We start from the raw sequence: 25,736 nt of genomic DNA, 5'->3' as shown, positions 1-25,736 counted from the left end.
TATTTCAAGCTACCTTTTGCGTGTGCTCAGTTTGTAGCCATGCCATACCTGCCTCTGTGGGGCTGGCAGAATAGCTTCTTTTGCAAGTGTCTGGTTTCTGAGAGGGGGTTTTCAAGTGAAGACAAAACAATTAGGCACTAAGGCTACTCAGAATCTGAGTTTTAGGTACTTTTTACGTCCACATAGCATGACTCAGAATACCAAAAGTCTCATTCTCAACAATATTCCCAGAAGCCTTAAGTGGTGAGAGCCAAGTTTTAAGTGAATGAATGGCTCTTTCATACGGACTCAAGATGCAATAAGAGCCCCCTGGAGACCCAGCTGGTGGGTGACTGGACCCCGCGGTCCCTACGTAGTCAGTGGAAAATAAAAAGACTGCTACAGGAGGCACTTACGCTCTGGATAGATGCCTGCTCCTTGCTATTGACTGCATTCCCAGAATAGCCCCAGCCCCAGATAACACACAATATGAATTGCTCACATCTTTTTTGAACTGGGGCACTATCTCTGCTGTCCAAAGCCTTGTCAGATGTTAGCAGAGGTCTTAATACAGCCTTAATTGTCAAAGGTGAAGTCTGGCTTGCTGTGATGTGTCAATTTTGATTTATTTAAAGAAATCTGACATTCGAGAAGTCCTATTGCCCAGTTCCTGATAATGAAGCCCTGAGAGACTGCTGCATGCTGCCTACCCAAACACTAGTTAATTTTGAAAACTTGACTTAAATTGTATAGTGAGCAATCTGGGCCCACTGTGGACTAGTCCCCCTCTTCTAATCTCGTCCTTCAGTTGGTATTGACTCTTGTAACTAAAATGGTATTTATAAAAGCGTGGCTAATTAAATAGGGTTGAAAGTTTTTACTTATTGTTTTTAAATAAAAGTCCTCAATAATGCTCCAGTAAGGCTGAGACTAGCTGAAGATGGTGTGTTTCATAAATCCTCTGGTACTTCAGACAGAGATTAAGTAATTCTTACTCTTGAATTAGGAAAGTGTGTCATCAGACAAAAAGCTCCAAATGCTTAAGATCATGCTGAAATAGTCATTTTGTTTGTTCAGCTGTACATATCACTGTAGGTCTGAGCTCACTGCCTATCTATCTTATAAAGGCACTCTACTTTAAACTGCTTATCTTTTCTGAGCATATGCTTTAATACTCCTGAAAGGGAAGGGAAGGGAAGTGGTCATATATCCCTGTCTGAAGTATGCATTTGCAGGGGAGAGTAATCCATGTGCCGAACAGTCATATACACATCAATGCTCTTGGGTTAAGGAATAAGTTCAACTAGGAAATAGTTTAGCTCCAAGTCTCTGCTTACCACATGCAAACTGAACATTTTCCATGCTTATTACACACTGGGATTTGATCAGGCACTCATGTGGAGGGCAGAGGACACGCCTTTACCCAGGCACTCCCCCCCTGCCTAATGCCTGCCTCCAAAGCAGAAGGCATGCAGAGCTTCTCAGAGACACGGGTGCCACTGTCACAACTGCAAGAAACGTTTTTTCTCTGTCACATCTTTGAAGCAGCTGAGATCTCCTCTTACTGGAAGAACTGGAAGGGGTATGTAAAGGGTGAAGAAAGGAGGAATGGGATGTATCTAACGTAGAAACCCATGGGATTTTCCTCCTAGCCCTGTATTTCTGCTATTTTTTTCCAAAGAAAAGCTGGCAGAGTATTTCTAAAATTGTTTAACAGTATTATACTGTCAATCTTTTAGTCAACAGCAGTTTCTAGATGCATTTCATAGTGCTTTGTAAATATTTGACCTTTTTTCTATGTTTGCTTGCTTTTCTTTAAAGTCATATAGTTCCATATAATGACTCCACAGAGCCACTCCATGAGCATTGGCATGGCTGTAGCTGTGCAAGTAGGAACAAATATGTTTAATAGGGATGACAAAAGAGAATGTTTTCTTCATTACTTTGACTTACACCTGGGGCTGGCTTCTCAGAAGCTGAAGCTGGGCCTAGACCCAGCTCCAAGCACTGGAGCAGGATGCTCGAGTTTTGTACACACCTCACAGCATGAAGGCCCTTCCCAGCGCCAGGCTCAGTGACGACCTGTTTAGCTCACTCACAGCTCAGTGGAAAAGTACTGACCAAGCACGGTGTTTAAACACTCCTAGCACGTCATTACATTCAGATGGTCTTTTAGCCGTCAGGTTTCAAGCTGAGGTGCTGGTCTCTTTGGCCCTGATCCAACCAAACACTTCAACACGTGAATAAAACCCTACCGCTGCCAATGGGTGGGAACTACTCATCGCTTCAAGTCAGGTACGTGTTTGAGAGATTTGTTTGATATGGCAACAGTGCTCCACACTAAGTGCTGTGTTGAACCAGGGCCTAAATCTAGTTTACCATGCAGTGTGCTCTTGATGTTGCTGATTAACCTACCCAGCAGCCTCGCTCACTTAGGTGTGGACTCCTTCATTTCAGAAACCATGTTCAGCACATTTAAAATGCCCCTTTCTCATGATAAAAATCCAGTGATGATTACCTTCTGGATGACAATATGTTGGTAGCTTTACGTCAGAGCACTCTGATGGTCAAACTTTGAATTAATAGTCTCTTGAATAGAAGCTACAGGATCAGGAGACCCTCACAAACATCTGAAAACACTGCATGTACAGTCATGCTTAGGAGATACACAGCTATCACAGACTGCTGATAAAAATGTGGTCCACTACTTTTGGTAAAATCTTGCCTATGTTTTCTTTCGTTTTCACGTCTCACTTTTAAAACCATGTAACTACAGCTTTGTGTCTTGCCAGGTTTCAGCCAGGTGAGGAAAGAAACTTCTTTTTATGAACTAAAGGGGAATTCTGAAACAGCTAAAGTAGCAAAGAAAACTTACTAGCATGCTTTTTTTTGCTCTTTTTCCTTCAAAAATGTAATATGAATCCAAATTTTCAACAAAAAAAAATGATTGTTCAAATAAATTGTGGGCTGTGCAAGAGCCACCGATTTCATGGCTTGCAAAACAAGCCTAATATTCCAGCACAGCCACTTTGGGTCATTGAAACTTGAACTGCGTCTGGAAAATTTCCCATGCGTTAGCGTGCGCTTCCAAAGTCCAACACTTTGGATAATCAGGTTACTTAACCTGACTGAATACAGAGAGAAAAATAGAAAAACAGCATTGCATTCTCATTTTGTTGTTGTTATTGTTATTGTATTTCAAAACGTAATTCATGAAGACCATGCTGTATGAGATTTAAGGCCTCTTAAAATTTACCAATAAATAGAAAAACATTTCTGAGCTGTTCTGTACTCTTATTTAAAGCATATTTGATTCTTAGGTTTTTTTGCTATTATATAAATCTTTTTTATATAAAGAGTCTGCAATCAATTAGTACTGGGTAATGCTTGTAAAGTAAAGCTGTTTAGGCCAGATTTCCAGGCAGGAATCAACAGAGATCAATGTAAATCCAGCTGAAGCCAACAGAAAAACTTTGGACAGATAAAGAAGTTTCTATATGACATGGAAGTATGTTGAATTCTTTTAGCTTCTCTAGGGTGCCAGAACTCACTCAGCTCAGGTGTTCATGTTAGCTGTTGTCTAACGCTTTGCTGGAAACTACACCCTTGTACAAGTCTTTCTAGTATGTTAAAAACACTGGATATCACCCTTTTAGTATTTTCACACAGATACGATCAGATGGTGAGAAATCGGTAAACCGTCCTATACCAGATAAAGTGAAGAATGAGTAGCTATAACCACTTAAACAACAAAAACTCCACTTGGAAAAATGTGATTGTATACTGAAAATATTTACTGAGGCATCTCTATCTGTCTTGCAACGGTAGTGGTAGATGTCACGTTACCCACCAGAGGGAGCTCACACAGTCAGATGTAAGAGCCTCTTCCACAGACTTAAACTAATGAGAGCTTTTCAAAGGGTCATAAGGGTCATAAATAGATTTAGGCACATTTTTAGCACATTTTAGTGCATACCTGGATGTAACTTAGTTTATCTGGGAACGTTTATGTAGTTATCTTTTCCTTGAAAGAATCCTCCTTTTTTCAAATTGTTTCACAAATTAGTGTTCACATTCTCCTTGAATGCAGATAAATTCAAAAGGAGGTATTATTTCATATGGGAGCAGTGGGCTTCTTGTCTGATTAAGCACTCAACAAGGGGCTGAGCTCCCCAGATAAGCCAAACATTTAGAACTGTATTTATGAGTATGTGTATGTATGAATGTGCCAGTCTCCCATGAATATTAACGCATAGTATAGAAAATACTATAGTTTCTTAGTATAGAAAATACTGATATTTAATCAAGTAAACCTATATACTGACATGAATACAGAAGGGTCTGACCATGAGACAGGTAAGGTTTTTAGCAGGTGGTGTTTTCAAAGGATGTCTTTGCTTCTGGCTACTCTTAACAATTCTGAGTGGTTGACTTACTTAAGCTGCCCAGGCACAGCAGGGGAGAGTGAGAAGCAGGAGTCAAAGGAAGAAGCAGGAGGGACTGAAGCAATCACAGGGCTGCGGAGGAAGTCTGTAGGCACAGGGCAGCCTGGGTTGCGCACTGGGATGTGCCATACGCTTGTGGAGCAGTCACAAGACAGAAGTGGGAGGTTTTTCATCACAGAACATCACATCACTGCCCCTTCGTGTGGATAACTGCGGATCTAGTTAATAAAAGCAACAAACTCAGCTTGTGCAATAAAAGCAGTAAAGGCCGATTAGTGGCGATGCATTTATTTCAGTTCCAAAGTGCTCTAGCTTCAGTGTAGTTTTTACAACACATAGGCTATTTATCAAGGCTATGATTTGAGTATTTTTAATGCAAATACAACCCTTGGCATGGATTCATCTGTACTAGAAGAACAGAGCCATATAATGGTTATTCCTGTTTCTTTATGAGAACCACCTACAGCGCTATAAGCATCTATACCACAGGTAGGTCAGCTGGTACTAGGCATATTAGACAAAAACATAACCCTAAATGAAGTAAATATTCCAGTATAAAATGTTTGTGTAAAAAAACCTTGGGAAGCGTCCAAACAAAAGCTTTTTAATTTTGAGCTAAGGGTAACAGTCTGTACATCCCACTGATGCCAGCCATAAAGAGCAAGCAAGAAAGCGGTTAAGGTATACAGCTCACTCACCAGTTCCTCTTCTCAGCTGTAGCTAGTTCCTTTCTGTCACTTGCAGTTCTCATATCCCTGTACTAATCCTGAGCACCCAAAAGATAGCCTTGCCTCTCGCCACACGTTTGTTACATCAGCACACACATCCTCATTTCATTTCCCTAATTTCTGTATTAAAATTTAATATAAAATTCAGTCAAATAATTAAATCCATGGAGCAACTGTTCTCAATATTCCTAAGCAGTTCAGAGAAAGAAATCATACCTCACAGCAAGCACCTGCAAGCTGGCAGAGGATCTTGTTGTCGTGTACCAGCACCAAGCCACAAAACATTGTATGATTGTAACTTTTGGAAACCGTATGAAGGATGCAGCAATCATCAGACCACGTCATGAGACCACCAGTCAACCGGATCTGAGCTCTAGACTGATGCTGCTTGCTCAGGAAGGGGTAAAGAGGATGGGGGAATTAAAGGAACTGAGGTTTAGAAGAGGGAACTGGTGACTGACGTGTAGAAATGCTGAGTGACTCATGCTAAATCTTGTGCTTTCTACAGCTTGAACCACTGGACTGTGCAGTCTAGAAAGCCTGGGATGAGTTATTGTGTGAATGATTGCCATCTTTCATGCATACGGCTATGACTAATGCAAGGCACTCTTTGTGAGGAACACTGAAGAACCTGTAGGTGGCTGATACTAGTCCAAGCAAGGTAGATTGTCAAGAAGACAGTAAATAGTTTCATCATGGATGTTGCAAGGATGTTCATCAGTGTATTATCCGTGGGTCTCCCACATTACTTTTCCTACATTGTGCCGTGATAAGATAAATTAATTTTCCTTGTATGCCCCCTCCCACCCTCTTCTTTCAGGTGGAACTGAGGCACACACAGATAAAAAAACAAGAGGTGCATTAATGGGGCCTGTTCAGAGATACACAAAGTATCACAGCCTGGAGTATTTAGAGCACCTTAGATGCACTGTGGTGCATCACGGAGCACTTTAAGTATTGAAAGCACAACTTCTGCATACTTCACAGCAGGTATTAATGCTCATTGATTTGGGAAATCAGAGCTTGATGCCAATTTGGCATCTTCTCCCCTCTTCTCTGTGTATATATGTGCAAGGATACTCTAACAGGAGGGAGAAGACCCTCAGGGCTGTGGGTGTTCACATGTAGAAGTATGTGCATGGGAGAGAAAAGCCCTGCCATAATGGGTTCTGCCAGTTTTCCTGATAATCCTGCTGGCCAGGGACAGTGGTCCTCCTGCTATGTCTCTGCCTGAAGCAAACCTCCTTTCCCCGCAGTCCTCTTCTATCAGTGCACAACTTGGTGCTGCCAAAATGACAGCACCACTGACATCTGTGTGCTGCCATCCTGAGCTCTGAGCAAGCAAAGAATGTTAGGTAGGGAAAAACGAGCCATGTGTCATGCTCACAAAAGCCTAGGTGGCAATAAAGCCTTTGGGGCAAGGGAGGTGACACATTTCCAAAGATGATTAATTCGCAATAACAGCTGGAATGAAGATAACTGTGGAAAGGGAAATGTTAAAAAAAAAAAAATCAAGCCGCCAAACTCAAAAAAGCAGGTTCTTATCTTCCAGACTTTTCAAATGCAGAATTACCCTAGAATTTGGCTGTTTCAAGGCTGCATGAGTCATATCCTTGCTAACTGGAATACTTAAATTAAGCTTGTTCAGCATTTGTTACGATGGAAGGAAGTTAGTAATAATAGGAAATAGATAGCACAGGTCTTGTTTTTTTAAATTCATTTACTTCACTGTTTTCTTAAGCGGTCTGAAGCAAATGCATTTGCCATTGTAGTGGCACGGTTACTAGTTTGCTAACCTGAATAACAGCAAGAAATGTACTTTCTCTGTGTAACAGACTGCATCTGTATAGCTTTAGACATTTAGAAACTCCTGCTGCCGTCTGAGACATGGCTTTTCCCTGCGTTCTGGCCATGGGTGAATCGTGAGCGCAGGCTTCAGATGCTCTGCTGCTTTGCTTGAACACGACTGCAGTTGTCCCAGGCTGCAGTCAGACGTTACAAAACTGAAGGTTTCATTGGCAGCTGAACTCAAAAGCTGAAATTGGCTTCTACGGTCCTGGATGAAATATGACATAAACACATCTCTGAAATAACCGTGTATAATGCTTTTTTACAGCGCTATACTTACAAAGGACCTAGTTAGCAGAGTAATTTAAGGTCTATCCTTAAATAACAGAAGGACACAAATCATATTATCTTTTGGAAAATACAGTATAAATATGACAAGCGAAGTTTTTCTTTAAAAAACACCTAATTTTTAGCTATTAGGTCAGCAAAGCTACAGAGTTCAAAGTAGTATCTAGAGAAAAATTCTTCATGGCAGAACTGGGGATGTATTGAATATGAAAGTATTTATCTTTATTATGCTCTTGATAAAAAAAAAAATCAGTATGTGAATGCTAAATTCCGTAGTAACTTCTCAGGAGGCTGTTCTGCTCATTTTAACACCTAGCAATATTTGAATGATTTTCTGGATTATGCTGACTGTTCTGCACTTTAATTTAGTTGCCTATGAATATTTTTGGAAAATTCTAGTTTTATACTCTCTTCTCTTTAAATCACATTTCCCCTGCTATTTTTATTTTTTTAATTTTATTTTTTTTTTCATTCGATATTTCGATTTTCCATTCTTGGTACTTCTATTTTAGTTCTACCCATTTAAATTGTGATGAAATTTCTCTGGGTCACTACTATCAGGCATATAAGCATCCATGCTGGCATGCAAATACATTGATACAAAACACTTATTTTTTTACTTCAACCATAGCTAAAAGTAGGAGGAAAAATTGATTGCAAATAGCCACAATCCAGTTTAAATACAGATCTCTGAATTAATTTAGTTTGGGATGTTTCGAGGGTTCCATATTTACCCATGCTGGTAACTGGACCATGCCACAGATTTGGTGTCTGTGCACCTGTAAACATTTCCTGATGACTTCCTTCTGCTGTCTGATCCATCTGTATACAAAGCCAGTCTGTTAATGAAATAATTGTACGTGTAGTTTTCACCAAATTCACTGAAATCACCACGCAGAACAGCTGACATTCAAAGCTAGATAGAGCAATCTGTGACTAAATCCACAAAATAATTTTGACAATGATTATCCTGTTGTTCAAAACATATAAATCCAGCCAAAGAGACTACATCCCAGATTCCACAGCCTGCTGTGCTCAAAGCAAAACCCTGAAGTCCACACAAGGTATGTTTGCCATCAGCAAGGCTTTTCCAGCATTCCCAGGCTTAACATCCCAAGTGTTCTTTATACATTATGGTGGTGTTGTTTTTCCCTCTCTCTAGCTCTCACAAGATAGAGTTCAGACTAGGCCCAGACTAGGGGCACACCGCAGGGAGTGGGCACAGAGAAGCGAAGAGGCAGCTTTGTGCTCTTTGGTCTCCTCTGCTGCCAGAGTTACTGTTGGTGCCAAAGGACTGCCCCAGGAGTTGTTTGGATTAACCTAAAATCCCATTTTTTATAAGGCATTAGTGATAATAATCAAAGCTAAAGTTATGGCGGAAATCTTAAGTGTGTAGTTTTCCATTACTAAGACTTTTTAGTACTAATGAGAAATCAAGTTTGTATTGAATTCCAACCACACGAAGATGTATCTGTCAAGCAGAGTTAAAAATACAGGGTGGATTAAGAACATTCAGAACATAAAATGGCTTTTCTAGATATGCTTTTAATGAAAAAAATACTGTATGAATAGAAATGGAAGTATAACAAAGAATTTCAATTGATTTAGGGAAATACGGGGATAAATAGAGCAAGTAAAACAAACATTTTAATTCCAGGTTGTTAGGATATCACCAAACTCCCGTCCCTACTTACAGCCACTTATGTTTCAAAATATAACCAGGAATTAAGAACAAAATACCCTCATGGTACTTTTAGTGACATATTCTCAGTTAAAGCTATGACGGTAGCAGTCATACATTAATTTTTCATTTCTCTCATGGCAAAAAGCACAATAAAAAGACTCTCAGGCTATTTTATGCCTGAGGAAGGAAAGCGTGATCTCATCTGTTTCCTTTCAATTTCATAACTTGCAAACGATTATTGGCAGTACACTCACTTCATAAATAGTAATTGGGTTACTTCAATTTTAATGTGCAATTTCTCAGATTTTATACAACATTGTAAAGCTGAGAAGGGATAATAAAGTATAGTTTTTACCCACGAGGAGATCCATTTTAAGATAACTTCCAAACACTTTAGGCATGAGGAAAATAATTAAAAAAATCTTCACCAAACTAAAATTAACATACATGTATTCCATATATTAACATTGTCCCTGCTGTATGCCTTAGTATGGTCCAAATTCCCAACACAGAGACTATTTATATCATTTTCTAGTGTGTCCATATCTTCTTAAATTGGAAGAAATATGTTTAGAAAAGAAACCCGATATACCAGAACATATAATGGGGATAGATTAACTTCAATTATGTTACTTGAAATAAAATATCCATTATATAATGGATGAAATATCCATTATATTAAGCTACTGGCTGGCAAGCATTAAATCAAATATAGACTTCTACATACTCTGTATCTGTAGTGAAGTATTATAACATATCAAACAGACCTTTATTTTAAAATCTCCTTCCAGCACAGGACCAATCCTGTATTAACTGCCTCACATAAGCCAGTTGTGAGTTAGGAGGATCCCTGTCTCTTTTGGTACTGTATTCTGAGCTTTTCCAGCTGCTCTACGCACTGCGTCTGGGCCAGCTTCAGCGTTCGGTTCTCCTCCGTCAGTTCTGCGTACTCCTTCGCCAGCTGAGCAGCATCCATGCTTTCTTTTTCCACTTGTTCCAGCCTGGCAATCAGCTCCTTTCTGACAAGAACAAACAAACAAACCAACCAACCACAAAGATTAAAAGTGGCAGTAAGCAAATATATATTGTCATGGGCTGTAGTCTGTTGATATGGTGTTACCTGAGCTGTTGTGAAATACAGGCCTAGAAAACTGATCTGTTATTGCTATCCTTTTTTCTTTAAAAGATGAACCTGCCAAAATCTCCGACAGGTCTGTTATTCAGTGACCAAACCTGCAAAACGCAGATGGTCTTCGAGTCAGTATCTCTAACTTCAGTCACAGCTGGTCTTGCAGCTTACTGAAGAAAATCAGCTTCCCTTCAGACCATACGCTAGTATTTTGCTTGCAGAAGAAGAACATTTTTTTTTCTCTTAATACTGAATATATTTGAAAGTGAGCAAGGGTTTTTGTTGTTGTTGTTCAGTTGGTTAGCTTTACGAGTATTTTCTGTGAAGTATGACTGGTTTTGATTCCTCTTCTACAAAGAAAAAAAATATTCTGGTAAATGCTAGGCACATGAACCCAAATTCTACATATTGTGTCCGTAATGTTTTTATTCTCAGATCTTAGTCCTTCTGCTGCGGAACAGTCATCCAACTGCAAACCTGACCCCTCCTGGTCTTTTTAAGAGCAGACACTTGAGGATTCAAGCTGTTGCTTCTTCCTGGAGTGAGTCCCCCAGTGCCCTGTATTCCCAGGGCTGGCCAGGAGCCGGAGCCCCCTGTAGAGTATCAGCTGGAATTCCCTCAGCAGGAGTTGAGATAAAAGAGGCCTTAAAACAAAACACACTGAATGCATGGGGTATCTAATCGCTCTCCACTTAGTTAACCGGCAGACTAGCCTGGTCTCTGCTTTATTTCCCTTTGAGTCAAATCATTTCTTCACCCCTGCTACAGGAAGCCTCTTCTAAAGGGTTCTTAGCTCGTTTGATCACTCTATCTCAGAGATTAGTTAATCTTTTAACTGTTTGTAGCCCTGTGACTTTACTTCTCAGTCATGTCAAAATAATGCTGGTAGATCATCTGTGGGAAGACGTAATGCCTTGAAAGTGGGTAGCTTGTTCTGCACTTGCAGGAGCGCCCCTGGCAAGATGGACCAGTGCTTTCATATAGGAAATTCTTACAGATAAGGAATTCTGTCTCCGCAGGTCAGAGTACTCGCAAAAGGATAATGTTTCAGTATTTGCTGAGCACTCGCATTACTTGTACCTGCAAAATTACCACTTCCAGCAGCAAAACTTAAAGCACCTGGGTTTTGAAACGGAGTTCTCCTATCTGGCCTTTTTTGAGATTAATCTAATCTTCAGTTTTGAGAGATAGCACGGTTTACCCATGGCTTAGCTGACTGCAGTCACAGTTACTGCAGTTCAAGGAGTCACAAAAGACCCCTGGCACGCTCATTTCTCCCAGCTGTGCTTCTCATATAAAAAAGAAATAGGGAACAGTTAGCAGCCATTACAGCAATTTAAATCATCCAAAAGTTGCAGTATATTGAAGGCCTCCTGTAGCTAAATGTCAGCTTTGTTTTATGTCACTGGTGTAATGCATATCAGCTATACTGTAGCAAAGTCTCTTCTGCTTCCTTTCACCAGATATAAAACATACCTGATAAGCTCTTCAAGAGAAAATGTTAAGGGTCTATTTTTCTTCAGCAGAATTCTGTTAACATTTGGCATAATATAGCCTTAATTTTTCTTAAAGCAGCAAGCCATTAACAGATTCATTTCTCTTTGCTTAGACCATGCTAGATCAGTTTTCATATTGGCCAAGATGGACTAATCATGCTAGAAAATGTGATATTCCAGCTCCTATTAATGGGACTATCAACCACAAAGGACTAATTGCAAGTATGCTTTAGAGAGTAAGAAACATATTTAAGGATGGTGAGATTTTACTAGTCTAACAGCCTCAATCAAGTTCAGCCCTTTGGGCTTCTTCTAGATGGTTTTTGTCTCTTTGGACTGAAAGAGAGCTTCAGCAGTATTTCTTTGCAATTATTCTACTTGTACAATGTTGGACGGATGGATTAAATGAAACTTTTCCAAACTACAGTCTGTTGACTAAGAAGTCCTCCAAACACATTTATTTGTAATAATTCTTACTTTTCTTACATTTACAAGGTTCTTAAAGGGAGGTGCAGTGAACACACTAATAAGCAGTCAGCATCTTAAGAGCAGGTAAACCTTTTCCAGGAGGAATTTTAGTACTTGTGGGAGAAAGGTACTGTCTACTCTACTTGGACTTGAGCCAGGCAGACAGCGTGCAAACTCAGACAGCTCTATTAATGAATGTCATTCTCGATTTGATAAGATGAGGCTACGTGCAAGCATGGTTTTCATGCTGCCCTCTAATAAACCTAAAGCAGTGCAGGTGGCTTTTTTTTTTTTCCTTCTTATTTCTTCCTGGGATTAAGCTTTGCTGTTAAAGAAAGCAAACAAGAGCTAAGATCAAAGTATCCTAATTTCTGTAGTCCACTCTCTAGGACCTCCCTGCCAGAATGCAGTTTCCTTGCACTGAGGTAGTAAAATTGCCGTGTTCTGAGTCAGCAGAACCTACTTATTCCCTTCCCATCAGGATCAACACCTGTTTACAGGGTAGGGTGATGTTTCAGGCAAATACTGCCAGCCTGCCACAGAGATCTAAAATTAGAGTACCAGGGAATTGCTAAATGTTATGAATGGTGTGGTTTACGAAGCTCACAAAAGGATGAGGACAGTAACTAACATTTGCTTCTGATCTAATCCAGGATTTGAACTTAGCTCTCAGAGGTTAAAGAACATCATACTAAGCTCTTGCACCATCTAGCCTTTGTTATGGATGCCTAATAAATAGATCTGGCATTGTGTAATCTGTGTTTGTTGTTAATGGTTACCCTGTATTTAAATATTAACAGCATTGATAAGGTATTTTCTAAAATGGTGCTGGGGTACTCGAAGCTTTGAGACAATCTGTAACATGCACTTTAAGTGTTCTTTTTTGGGGAGGGGTTGGGGTGAGAAGGGAAGACCAGTGTGATTTGCATCACGAATCAATAAACCACAAGCCATACCAGACCAGGAAAACAAACAAACAAACAAACAAACAAAACCATCATGGTCTTAGGGAAATTGTTCTCTTGTCCTGGCCTTAATGACTGCCCTTGCAGAGAACAGAATTACTTTACAGTAATACTCACAACAAATAAATACCAAGAAAAGTGTCAGATAAGGCAAATATACTTAATTCCAGATAACTCTATTTGGAGATGAACTGGACTCACGGCAAACAGCTTCCACAGTGCAAAGAACTGCCTTTATCTTTACGTGGTTGTGAGCAACATATTCAGGATCATGAACCTGTGGTACTACACACTTCTTCCTAGCTGACGTGTCTGTGTCCTGGTGGCCATAAGGTCATTTACTCTTCCCATATTTGACTTTCATGTCAGGAGGAATCATGAGATTCCCGTCAGGTAACTGCTGACTGAGGAGACTGCCCTTGTGTGTTCAAAGTCTGGTAACTAATTTTTTAAAAACTGAGATAGCCTACTTTAATGTAAATAAAACCATTCCTCAGATGCCAGCACATAAAGGTGTGTAAGTATTCACTACTACAACAGGGCATGTAGAGGTTTCTCTTTGTATTTGAGAAGATGTTATTTCTACTGATTTGGCAAGTTAACAGGTATTTTGGATATGTTTGAGCTGATGAAAAATCAGGCCTTGAATGGAAAAATTAGTCGGATAAAAAGTTGCCTTTATGACTTACACCAGTCTTTTTCTGCAGTACCTGAAAGCCTGAAGACTACTTGTCTCAACAGTGTAGTGACTCTCCAGAAAGTGTGCTTGGAGGAGCCACTTGGGCTTGAGACCTTACAAAAACTCCTTGGGTGATGAGTGCATGCTAAAGCATATGGAAGTATCCCACAAGATTAAGTGGACATCTCCACTGCATGACTACTGCAACACATGTAAAGGAAGGAAAAGCAATCATCTCCATGGCAAAGAAAAAGAGCAATCCTAAACCAGGTGGTGGTCAAGTGATATTTTCTGGAGAGTTATATTAGAATTGTCTGGGGGAGGAAAAAGAGAAAACCAGCCAGAGCTAAGAATATAAGATATAGCTAGCAACCATGGCAACTCTAATATTTAACTACATAATCCAGGGTCATTATCTAGTAATAGCAATATAACAAGTGCTCAAAATAACCAGCCATCCCATCCCTTTCACCCAAACTTAGATACCCAAAAACATCTGTTATGGAAATACATGTGTGTTTCTGGAACATAAATTAAATAACATTCTGTGACCTAAATGTAGTGTGTTCTCGCTCCCACACCCTTTTCTTTCTTTTCGATCGTGTCTCCCATTCCAGACTGATTTTGTCCCTTCTAATACATATTGCTGGCATAAATGGCATAACTGGGAAGAGTTTGAGTGAAGACTGCAACCAGAGCTATGATGATTTATATTAGCAAAAAAAATCTACCCGATGTTCTCTTAAATTCCTTCAATTTCTTGCTTCCTTTTATTTGTCTTTTTCCTAACTTTTTTCCCTTCTCATTTGCTTTGCCCCATGAGTTTCCCTTTTTATGAACATACAACTTCCCCTTCTCTTTTACATTTCCCATTTCCATGTAAAATAGTTGTCATCTTCCCTCCCACTCAACCTAGTACACTCTCTTGCAAGCTGCATTGCACACAACAGAAAGGGACAAATAAGCTCTGTTCTTGCTCTGAAGAAAAGCAACCTCTGTCATTTCACACCACTGATTTTCCATACTCCAGCCATACATAATTTACACAACACGGTGTGAGACAAGTTAAACTAAGAAGAACTGAAAACCTTTGAAATTTTTAAAAAGAGTAAATATTTTTTGACTATTTTATAACAATGTTATTCACCTTTCCAGTTCTTAAGGGCTCCTCCTTTAGAAATACACCTGTGTTTATTACTTCATATATATAAGGTTAAATTGAACTTTGCAGGTGGGAAAAAAATTGTATGAAGCAAAATGAATACTATTCTTTTTTACTATTATTTTCTCTTGTTTGTTTTACTAAACATGTCCAATACTTCTATAGATATTTATTTCAGGTTAACTTAAAATAATTTATTTTCCCTAGCTACCAAATTTTTCTCCATTTTTAGTCAATTTTCGGCTTTGTTCCTGATAATCATCATCTTCAATATTCTGTGTGCCCAGTGTACTACACTGTACCACAGGTGCAGATGCTGCAGATGCTGCCAGGTGGGACTTGACATTTGAATTTCAAAGGTGCGTTGACTTGTGGGGAAGAAGTTCTAAACACTGGCAGGGCTATCGTCCAACAGCACTTCTTGTTGTCTTTGGTAAAAATGTAAGCCGAAGAACACTGCACAAATTACTTGTTCACATTAAAAAGCACAAAACTCTACTTCTGTCCATTTTATCAAATTAATATTTAAAAGAAATAGACAACAGTAACAGATAGCAGATCTGTTAGGCAATTGTGCATCTGCATTTCCATACCATTAAATTTAAGTAGATCAAGACACCTGTAACAGTTCCTAATCTGCTCAAATTTCAGAAAGCTGCAGACAACTCCACATTTTCACTTTGATTATAACTGCTTTTGAGTCTAAAAGCTGTGCATCACAACAAACTTCTTTTAGAAAAGACAAATCATCTTCCTCTCTTGAGAGAGAGAAATAGTCAATATGCATCTCACCCCAGATGTCATGATCCACTCTCCACCTCTTTAATTCAGCATATGCTAACCCATAAACTTCTTTTCACTTTCAAAGTGTTACTGTTGAGTATGTTTTTAGATAGAAGTAAGTGATCGTTAGACCAAAAACCTCATTTATGTTTTGCTTACTTCTACACCTCCACACTTGTACCTCCTTTCTACCTAGTTTTATACAAAAATCAAGATAAATTTATTTAGGTCATGTATGCTTACATGTGTGTAGAGGTCTATGTGTCCTAGTAACTTTCTAATCCACTTTCTGATTTTAACCAAACTTTACAGGGCGAAGAAATCCCAGTTTCTGGAAGGTTTAAAACAAACAATCCTCTCTGCTACAGAAAAAACCTACTGCAACAGAAAAGACAGACACCCCAAAGAGGGAAGGCAGTATGATGAGCCCTCCTCCAAAACACTACAAAATAGACAATCTACCTGAAGGGAGGGACTTCACAGATAATTCCCTGGAGAAAGAAGTTTCAGTTGGCAGTTGCAGCTTTTTAAACCTCAAAATCAAATAACCACAATGCACCAATCTTTAGAAAAGTAAGCATCTTCAATTCTAGTGCTTGTAGGACTACTTCTGATTAAAGGATCTGGGAGGTCATGACAGGTGATGCACTGACACCTTTCATGTCTAGGCACTTCACAGCTACACAGCACATGAACATCTAAGCCACAAATATGTAACGAGGAGGCACGTAACAAAGGACAATAATAGAATTCTATTTGTTGCCTTATTCAGCTGCTGTTGCATTAACATATTTACTGGGGCATGAAATCTTCTGTCCACAAAACAGGTTTAGCAAAGGTAGGAATAGTGGAAACTTCCTCACGTTGTTCCACTGTTGACATCCACTGGTGGAATGAAGGAAAATGCCAACTTGAAGCTCCTTAATTCATCCAGAATGACCACTGCTGAGAGGCTGATTTCTGGTCTCGGAGGTTGATTAGGATAGTTTTTGAGTTCAGGTAAACAATTTTGTGCATATATCTGCTGTTCCCAAGGAGCAAAATATTTCTAATTCAGCTAGTACCACAGATTGTATAGATATATAAAAATGCATTCAAATAGTGTTTGAGTGTTTCTCTTCCATACATAGTTACGGGCTATATTCCTTCTCTCACCATACACTACACCAATCACAGAAACTTAATGTGGCATTTGGAAGAATGATTGTGTGTCTTTATCTTCCCAAGAAGCCTCAGAGATCCACACTGAGGTAATTCTACTTGAGTAATGCCACACTTCTTCAAGTCACCTTCAATGTGAATATAAAAATAAAAAAGCATTTGAAGGAGAAAGTTAGCAGTAACTGTTATTGCTTGGGGTTGGTTGTCTGGTAAAAGCTTTCACTGCTCACCTTCTTTCCTCTCTCTGTCAGAATTCCTTTGTCAGATGTCTTGTGGAAAGAGTCACAGAAAGCACTTTGCCATTAAATAGTCATGTGAAGACTAGGGGTGTGAATATAGGTCATAGACACAAAAAAAAAAAAAAAGGAAAAAGCCTCCCTACAGCTTAGGCACTTTGGATATGAACACCTAAAATGTGAATGTACATAAAGAAGATGCACAAAAAAAGTTTACTAATATTGTCAAGTTACCTACACCAAACTGAGGATTCATTATGCTTTTCAGTAAAACTTATAAAGTTACACCGAAAAAAAATCCCTAGAACTCTAAAGGGGACTTGTACCAGATGAACCAGACTGTTATGTGATAAAGTGTCCTAATACTGTCAGTGAAGGTTTTAAGAGACATCTGTAAAACTGAGGGCCCAAAGCGATGACAGCTCTGTGTCCTTTGTGTTCCCAGTTCATCCTAAGGACCAAGGGCCTAACCGTTGTGCTGTATAGTGACTGCTGGGCAGAGGAATAAGGTAACGAAATATCACCTGCACGCTTAGAACAGGATTTTACAAGGAGAATATACAGGAGTAAATACTTTGGGGAAGTTACTCACTTTCTTTCTTCCAGCAGAGCAATTTCTTTCTTCACCTCATGGTACTCTTCTGCTATTTTGCAGTGCTGTTTGTACACCTGCATAGATTCTGTAGAGTCATGACAAGGAGGCAGAGGCTTTATGAACAGAAGAAGAAAAAACATATGTATACTGCTTTTGAATTAAATATTCAAAATAAACACATATTTTGAAAGATACAATCCTTATCTTCATCCCTGTGAGGGTACTTTGAGAAAAAGTTTTTGGCCCTAGCTGCAGTGTTGAAAATACTCCTAGGGATGGCCTTTCACGGAAGGCAAGAAAACACTTTTCTGCATAAGAACATGCATAAGCCTTCAAACCTTGTTAGGATTTTCACAACTTTCCTTTACAACTTTGCAAAGTATCACTAAAGAGTGTTCAAAGAAAGATTTCTCCTTACCTCCCCCCTTTTCAGCTATAGAGATACAGGAATGCTAAAGTTGATGCATTGTTCATACCCACAAAATATGTGAACATGTTTTCACTGCAGAGACGACAGCACTGAACAGAAGGGTAATTTGTGCACAAACTAGCATTTATTCTCCAATTCTACGACTTTAAAAGAAAATATATGGAAAGCTATTGAGTAAACACTCTTATTCACAGATGCAAGGCTTCCTCCAGCTTATTACTAAAATGAACAGGACCATGAACTGAGACACTGGGGCTGATTCTGCTGGACTCAGAAGGAGTTTCACAGCTCACTCTGGTGAAGCCAAGATTTCACAGTGTTTTGTAACCCAAAAATGCCTCAGTCTCTAAGTAGTCTGCTCAAGATTGCATCCAGTTTCTCCACATCACTATTTTCTGTAGAAGAAGGGGATATACTTGCCAGAAATGTCCTGAGAGTAATACCAGTTATATTTGCAAAGTGTTTTGAATTTCCATGAGAGATGCATGTGAGATTGAGAGTTGAAGGATGAAAGCAATTAAAAACAAAAATTATACAGAAAATCAGATTTAAAAGACACAGGGATGGTAAAAGCCTCCTAACCTGAATACCTACATTATTACACTTTTTTTTTTTTCATTGCACACTGGAGTTAATAAGTATGGGAAATAAATCCACTCTATCCTGGGAATGCTCATATGAATTTCAACTAAAATCTTGAAAATACAGTGTGGTTAAATGTCAGTGCTTTTTATTCCTTAAAAAGAATACAACTTAATTTGGGCCTTAGGCTTGACTGTCACATTTTGACCATAACACTTACAGGAAGTGTAGTATTTTTAAGTTATTAGCCATGAATCAATTGACTGTAAATGAACTCCAAATAGCATGCTTGAGCCACCTGTTTGAAGTAAAAGGAAGCACTTAAAATAGTTCCTTTACTGTCCAGTTAAAGAAATACAATTGCTTTTCACAATGTAAGTAGATTTTTATTGCTTGTTTTCCTACTTTGACTCTTATTTGTAGCATAATATTCCTTCAATTGCATTGTTAGAAAAATAAAAGCACAAGTCTTCAAACATTTCCTATTTATGATCTTCTAATCTTTTCTTTTAGCTACACTGGAAATTTAGATTTTGTCAAGCGTATTCACAGACAAAGATTAAAAATGTTTTTATCCTAGGGGCAGGGTAAGCTGGCTTCAGATGTACACTAGTGCACAGATGTGACTAATGTATGGACCTCTGCAAGTATTTGTAGATGGTATGCAGTTCCTCATCGAAATTTTAAAACGGATACTCATTTTCCATGTTATAAATGTAAGAAATGCTGCAGCAGAACTGTTTCATGGCACAGTTCTGAGCTCAGAGAATTTGGGACCCCAGGGAAAGTGCAGTCCATTACTTGGCGAATCTGGGCTTTTAATTGCATTTCGATGTGGATGAGCAATAGCACCATTCATATAGTCACCTAAATAATAAGCACAAATTTAACAAGACAGAATATAGAAGTCTCAGTGCTCTAATCCAAGAATGCAAGGGTGAGCCAAAGTAGTATCTCTGGTATCTACCAGAGATCAGCAAACAACAAATGCATCATAATAAAACAATTTTAAACAGTTCCCAGGGGGAAAGTCCCCAAACACTGATATTCCTATTAAAAAAAACTTGCTTTTGCTTCCAACTTAGTTTCCGCAAATCTAGCTGGTTGAAACCAGTTTAAAAATTAAAGCAGCATTCAGTTTCTATATTCCAGCTTCCCACTCAAAAGATATATTTAGAGAGCTAAAAATTATCTAGTCATGCTGAGATTTAGTATCTAATTCCCACTTAGAACCAGTTGCTGGCTTTCAAACCCCTTCCTACCATTGTTTTCTCTTCAGCGTCATTTTTTCTTACATTGATATTTTATCACTCAAAATAAACTGACAACAAAATATACACCAGTTTATTAGTATTCTGCTCATACAATTCTGTTTCAATCTTGATGAATGCTATTAAGCACTTAATTGTGAAAAGCTACCTATTTAATGCTTAAAAGTTAAGCCAGAATGTAAAAATTACTGTAAAAATGTACATTTGATTGTGTTTTTGTACAACTGGATATTTTGGTTTGCACTTTGTAAAACTGACATTTCTAAGAATGGTTTCGGAGATAGTGCCAACAGTTTCTATGAGTAATTTCTGGCCAGTAGTATATGAAACACAGACTTATGCATTTGTTGTTTATCAAACAGCTCTACTATAATCACAAGAGACATGGGGAGGTAGAACAGTCTAGCCAGTTTTTTGCTCCCCAACAGGAAATGTAAGCCAACTCATAAGCATAGGGAAATTATTTTAGCCATGTCTAAGAGCCTACTTTTTTGACATAAACAACGGTACAGAGAATTAATAATGCATCTGCTCCCATCAACAGAAGCATTTTCAGAAGATGGCAGGGCAAACTCCTGAAAAACAAGTGCCGAAAGAGGCAAAGCTTACTTGTACTTCAATAGCTCCGAATTAGCAGATATTTACAGTGTTGACACATTGCCACAGAAAAGAAAACAATAACAGCAAAGTAGCAGTTACTGGACTAGCCCATACTCATCTAAACAGGACTGGGAAGAGCCTACAAAATCAATGAATCCAGACCCCTGATATCAGGAGCAAATTCTGTAATCCAAAGACTTGTCATGTTCTTAGAAATATTGGAGTCCCCTGACCCAGGCAGAAGACTGGCCCAGAGCCTCACCAAGGATTAGATGTATTTATTTATTTATTTGTTTATTTATTTATGTCCTTTCCAGTTCAGTTTCGTGGAAGTTTACATAATTTTTTGTTGTGCTAGCACTAGCTTTCATTCAAATGTTGGCTGCCTATCTTGCCTGTTTTACCCCTGTGATGTACTTATAGAGGGCCGTCATGCAGCCAAGCTGCGTTCCTCTAATCCCTCCCAAATTAAGCTTCCTTTTCTTATTTTATCCCAGCAGTCTTCCTTTGCTGCCCATTCCACCTGGCAGGCCTTTTTTTGGACACCTGTAAGCAGGCCACATGAACCATTTCAGTCGCTACCCTGACTGCAGTCCTCTGGCAACTTGCCTGTGGCAGAGAAGCACTGGAATTCCCAGTAGAAAGCACTGCTCATCCATGAACGCTGTGTGCTCTTTTTTGGTAAGAATTCACTAGTTTACATAGGTGACAAATCACAATAGGCCTTAATAAAGTTCAATTTACAGTATGTATTTTTTTTCATTCAGAATCCAAAGCCGTACTGTAATTTCTCCTTTGTACAGCCTGAGCTGGTTACTTCATGAAGTATCTTGTCCATCTGTGATTAATATATATAAAAGCATACCTGCTATATAAGCAAAAAAAGACCCTGCCAAAGAAAGTTATATTTAATGGTAGCAGTTGCTACTTTTAATCCTGCTTATTTCAGGCTTCAGTGTCATCCACCCTCATTTTCCTCCGCTGGCAAAAAAATGCGCATGCAGCATCTCTGATTCTGTTCACAAGGCTAATACAAAAGCCACAGCTTTCCGTGATCCTAGTGTCTATCCTACTATCCCTAATTTTCAACAAGGTCCTCATATTTGCCTAGTATTTTGCGGAATAACTCACTGTGACCTTGACAAGCTTTCTACAGACTCCAGGAAGTAGACACGAAGAGATTCTGTTACTGCACGTATGTATGTACATCTGTACAGGACATCTGCACCGTCTATTTGGATTTTAATTTCAAATCCAGATATGAAAGATGTTGAAAGATGTTATGCAAAGGCAGTTCGTGAAGATGTAGAAAGAGCCTGAGCTTTCTGCTTGTTTAGGGCAGGTTGAAGGAGCAGTTCTAATTACAGTCTTTGCTGGGGGTCACAAAAAAACAATTTTCAGTTTTCATTTTATTGTTTTCTTTTTTCTTGCTTTACTCACTTGACAAAGTGTTTTTTGCCATGCCATATGGATATCAGCATTCCACATCCACAGAAGTTCACAGCCAACAGTAACTTTTGTGTAGTCAGTAGTGTCACCCCACTGTTCAAAAACTTTTAAAGAGTTTATTTATTTATTTATGTATTTATTTTTGTTTGAATTTACTTTTTGGTTCTAGGCGCTTTGAAAAAAAAATCAAGACCTGCTTCTGAAAAGGTCAAAGTTTAAAGAAAAAAGATGTGTCCTGCATTTTTGCTAGCTGAGCATGTGGACTCATCTAGAAGGCAATCTCTAGCCCAGGTGTAGAATAGTTGATCACTTTTTGTGGATTTGGTAAATCAGACCCTGCTAAAACTTTCTGGAAAAACAGAAACTCCACTGACAATGTTTTCCATGTGGTCCATGCTCATTACATGGACTGTGCACTCTTCCATGATGGAAGGAACTGCATTATACCAAGCAAAAGTGATAGCTGCACATTGCTGGATGGAAGTAACAGAGAGTTTTGCTCTCCTTGCCTGAGAGATTTTCCATTCTTTTCCCACCTCAGTATGATGCTCGACTTTGTCAATATCTGTCTTATATAATCTAAGATCGTAGTTATCACAGCAGCATTACAGGAGACTTAGCAAGTTCATAGGCAGTCAAATCTAATTATAGAGTACCAAGGTACTCTAGGAAGTCTCCTGAAATTTAATACATTTAATACTGAGCATACTTTTTTAAAACGTTGGATACTTTTTAACTTTCTAAAATAATTTGTATGCATCTACCAACAGTCTTGTCAGGCAGCAGAAGCAATAGCTCCACTGTTCAATTTGCAGAGTAAATGAGGCTTCTGCTAGATGCCTGTGTCACATAGAAACTGTCCCTTTCGTACTATTTTCATTGTTTCTTTTGTTTAGACATTTCCCGCTAAAGCATGAAAAACTTCCCCTTGACTTAACAAGCTGATATTATAAGTGGTTGGAGTCTCTTCTCTGCTGCATCAATTTTACAGTCATCCAACTCCATTGATTTCAGGAGATACATAATACAAAATAAGATCTAAATGCCTCTCTCAAGCTCATGATTTCATGAAAAGAGAGGATAAAGAATTACAGAGTGCCCTGTGTGCCTGTATGTGACGTGTGTTCTTCCCTATTCCCCATTCCAAACGCCTAGCTGGAGAAAAGACTTTCTTGAAGAAGAAGGAGATGAAATGAGTAAATCACAGGAAATGCTGGAGCAGGACAGACAGCATAGAGGGCTTAGATGGGGGTACTTAACGCTAGGCACCTTCATCTATATTCAGTGACTTAAACAACAAGGTCCTAGATGCTGATGTATGTATCTAAATATAGACAACAACTACTAGCAGAACGCCTGTCAGAGGCCACCACCACTATGCAGCTAATCGAGGAAGCACCTTCCAAGGCCTGGTCCAACTTTGACACGAGGCAAAGGTTAATGTTTCCCAATGGCAAACTGACAAACGTAGGAGCCTACCCTCTCTTCACTACCACTACATTGCTTCCACAAGCGTGGGGGGGAACACAACACTGAAGCCCAAATAGGCAAACTGTTGCTCTTCAGTGGAAATATAATAAATTCCAGTACTGCAAACAAAAGACACAAAAATTAAGAACTTACTAATACAAGCTTTGTTTCAGTTGAGCATCTCAGCAACCTCTTTATTTAATTAATTTATTTAATATATAAATAATAAAAAGAGACCAAACTTTTTCTGTATGTAGATTAAACTCCTCTGTTCTCATTTATAGTGCTTTTGTGTCTGGTTGACCATGCCATGAGTACATTCAAAAGCATCAGTATTTTATTTAAAGAAACAAACTATAAATGAAAGGTGTGTATCTATACAATACATACATAATACTTTTTTTTAAAGGCTTAAAAAACAAGAACAAAACTTTCAAGTTAGAGAATTTATATTATTTTCTTACAAATTACTCCTTGGAACTTTTTCCTATTAGTGGAAAATGTAACACTCAGGAAGGTAGTTGGACAAGATAACATTTTTGGTCTGAAGGTACCTAGGAACACTAGGCAGATCACTGTTATTCTTCAGAAAGCAGCTCTGACTTTCAACTAGGTTTGTCCTCTAGTAAGAGTGCTTATAGAGCATTAAGTATTTGCAGTTAGCCTCCTAGAAATACCTTTTCTCCAGCCAATCCTACCTCTACCTCTGCAAAGCTGGCACCGGTGCTTGGACAGCAGGCTTTATTACCCTGCCAGGGGGCGGCTGCGTTGAACTTTGCCCTGCCATCGGACACCAGTGCCCGGAGAGGAGGTATGGTAGGATTGTGGGAGGAAAACTGGGAACACAAGGTAATTCTGCTCAAACAGCCAAGTTGTCTGCCAGGGCCTAACATAGAAGGACAAGGGCCTGAAGCCCAAAACAGAGGTGCAAATTGCTTGGTACTCAGGCTGTGGTCTGCTGCCTGCGTGCATAAAATACTAAGGCACTGATTTTCCAAGTGGCTTAGTGAACTTACATATCTTTCAAACTGCTTTCAAAATCCAACCTGAAGATCAGCTAACTTAGGCTTTTCTTTTACAGGTTTCACAATCTTGCCAGTTTTCAAATGTAAAAAGTTAGTTGTTACCTGATGTGGTTTCTTTTAAGTGACTCTTTAGACACCTACCTTGCATTTATAGTTTGTTTCTTTAAATAAAACACTGATGCTTTTGACTGTATTTATGTCATGGTGATGAAAATCTTGTGGCTGGCTGTAGATGCGATGTTTTTATTATGAAAATATGTACCAGCATTCTTACAAATTCAAGTATTTCAGGCTGCTATGCCGCACTTGATTAAAGGGTTTGCTTACATCACACCTCAAGCTGCTTTATACTAGCTAACTCTGGGATACAGAAAAGCTTGGATGGAGTGACAAGGGGCAGCACCATTCAAAACTTCTGCAGGTCCTGGTGAAGTCCATGTTGTTGTAGTTTGCTTCTGAAATATGGGAGCTACCTGTTTCAAAGCCGGAATGGTTACATTAGCATAAATTGCAACCACATACTATACAGGGCTGACACGTCCTTAGTAATTTGGATTACAGTAATTTAAAATTGTAATTAATAAGAAATTGTAACTAGGTAAATTATAACTTTATTACAGTTACAATTAGTTCAAAGCTTTAAAGCAGTTTAAACACAATATAATTACATTAAATGTTTATAACTTTAAGCCGTGATTCAGATTGACGAAAACAAGGAAATTCAAGTATTCATTGTTACAGCTAAATGCTCTGTTACCTCTACACCAGCTGTGAGCCCTGTGTTGACTTAACTGTCCCTGGCTGAACATAAAGACATCTAAATATAAATATGCATGTGAGCTAGAAAAGCTAAAGGATGAAGCAGCACCACTGACTTTATACTTTCAAGTGCTTGAGTCAGATAATCCACAGAAGTTATCCTTTGAACTACCTCAGTATTACCAAGAAGTTTTGGAAGGATAATAAAAAGCATTATCTGAATCAAAGCCTTTGATTGTTTCTTTGAATTTGTTGTCATCCTGAGATGATGAGAGTAAAGGAAGGTTCTCTTGAAAAAAAAATAAATGTTAGGTACTTAACAGGCCAAAAGGGTGTACTTTGTGGAACTGCTCTAGTGCTTACTTAGAAAACTTTTACTGAAGGGCTATTATTTATCCAACAGATTTGAATGCTTCCAGAGGAGCAATTTCAATCTATCACAAAATTACAAGCTTAGAGCACATTATACGTTCCAGAAATGGGTCATAAGTCTTAACAAAAAAT

General features: G+C 38.8%; 1 protein-coding gene and 1 long non-coding RNA gene across 10 annotated transcripts in view; one reads left to right on the top strand and one right to left on the bottom strand.

Moving 5' to 3' along the window:
- The first annotated feature begins 766 nt into the window (after positions 1–766).
- Positions 767–24,943, top strand: LOC308188519. Its single transcript, XR_013945545.1, has 5 exons — positions 767–1,561; positions 2,156–2,274; positions 13,738–13,979; positions 15,967–17,560; positions 21,027–24,943. It is a non-coding gene; the product is annotated as an uncharacterized lncRNA (long non-coding RNA).
- The window catches only part of MAP3K7CL (MAP3K7 C-terminal like), a 30,744-nt gene continuing 13,821 nt past the window's right edge, over positions 8,814–25,736 (bottom strand). For 8 of the 9 annotated variants that reach the window (XM_080577690.1, XM_080577687.1, XM_080577691.1 and 5 more), the window contains 2 exons: positions 17,644–17,759; positions 8,814–9,991 (listed from right to left, as the gene is read on the bottom strand). In XM_080577690.1, coding sequence (XP_080433816.1) covers positions 9,811–9,991; positions 17,644–17,759 — 297 coding nt within the window. In that variant the 3' untranslated portion in view covers positions 8,814–9,810. The remainder of the gene's footprint in view (positions 9,992–17,643; positions 17,760–25,736) is intronic. The other variant, XM_080577695.1, reaches the window with a different exon arrangement.

The sequence above is a fragment of the Anser brachyrhynchus genome (genome assembly GCF_964034855.1).
Source record: "Anser brachyrhynchus genome assembly, chromosome: 1".
Lineage (NCBI taxonomy): Eukaryota > Metazoa > Chordata > Aves > Anseriformes > Anatidae > Anser > Anser brachyrhynchus.
The sequence above is the reverse complement of the archived record's forward strand: the minus strand, read 5'-3'. Positions and strand labels throughout refer to the sequence as shown.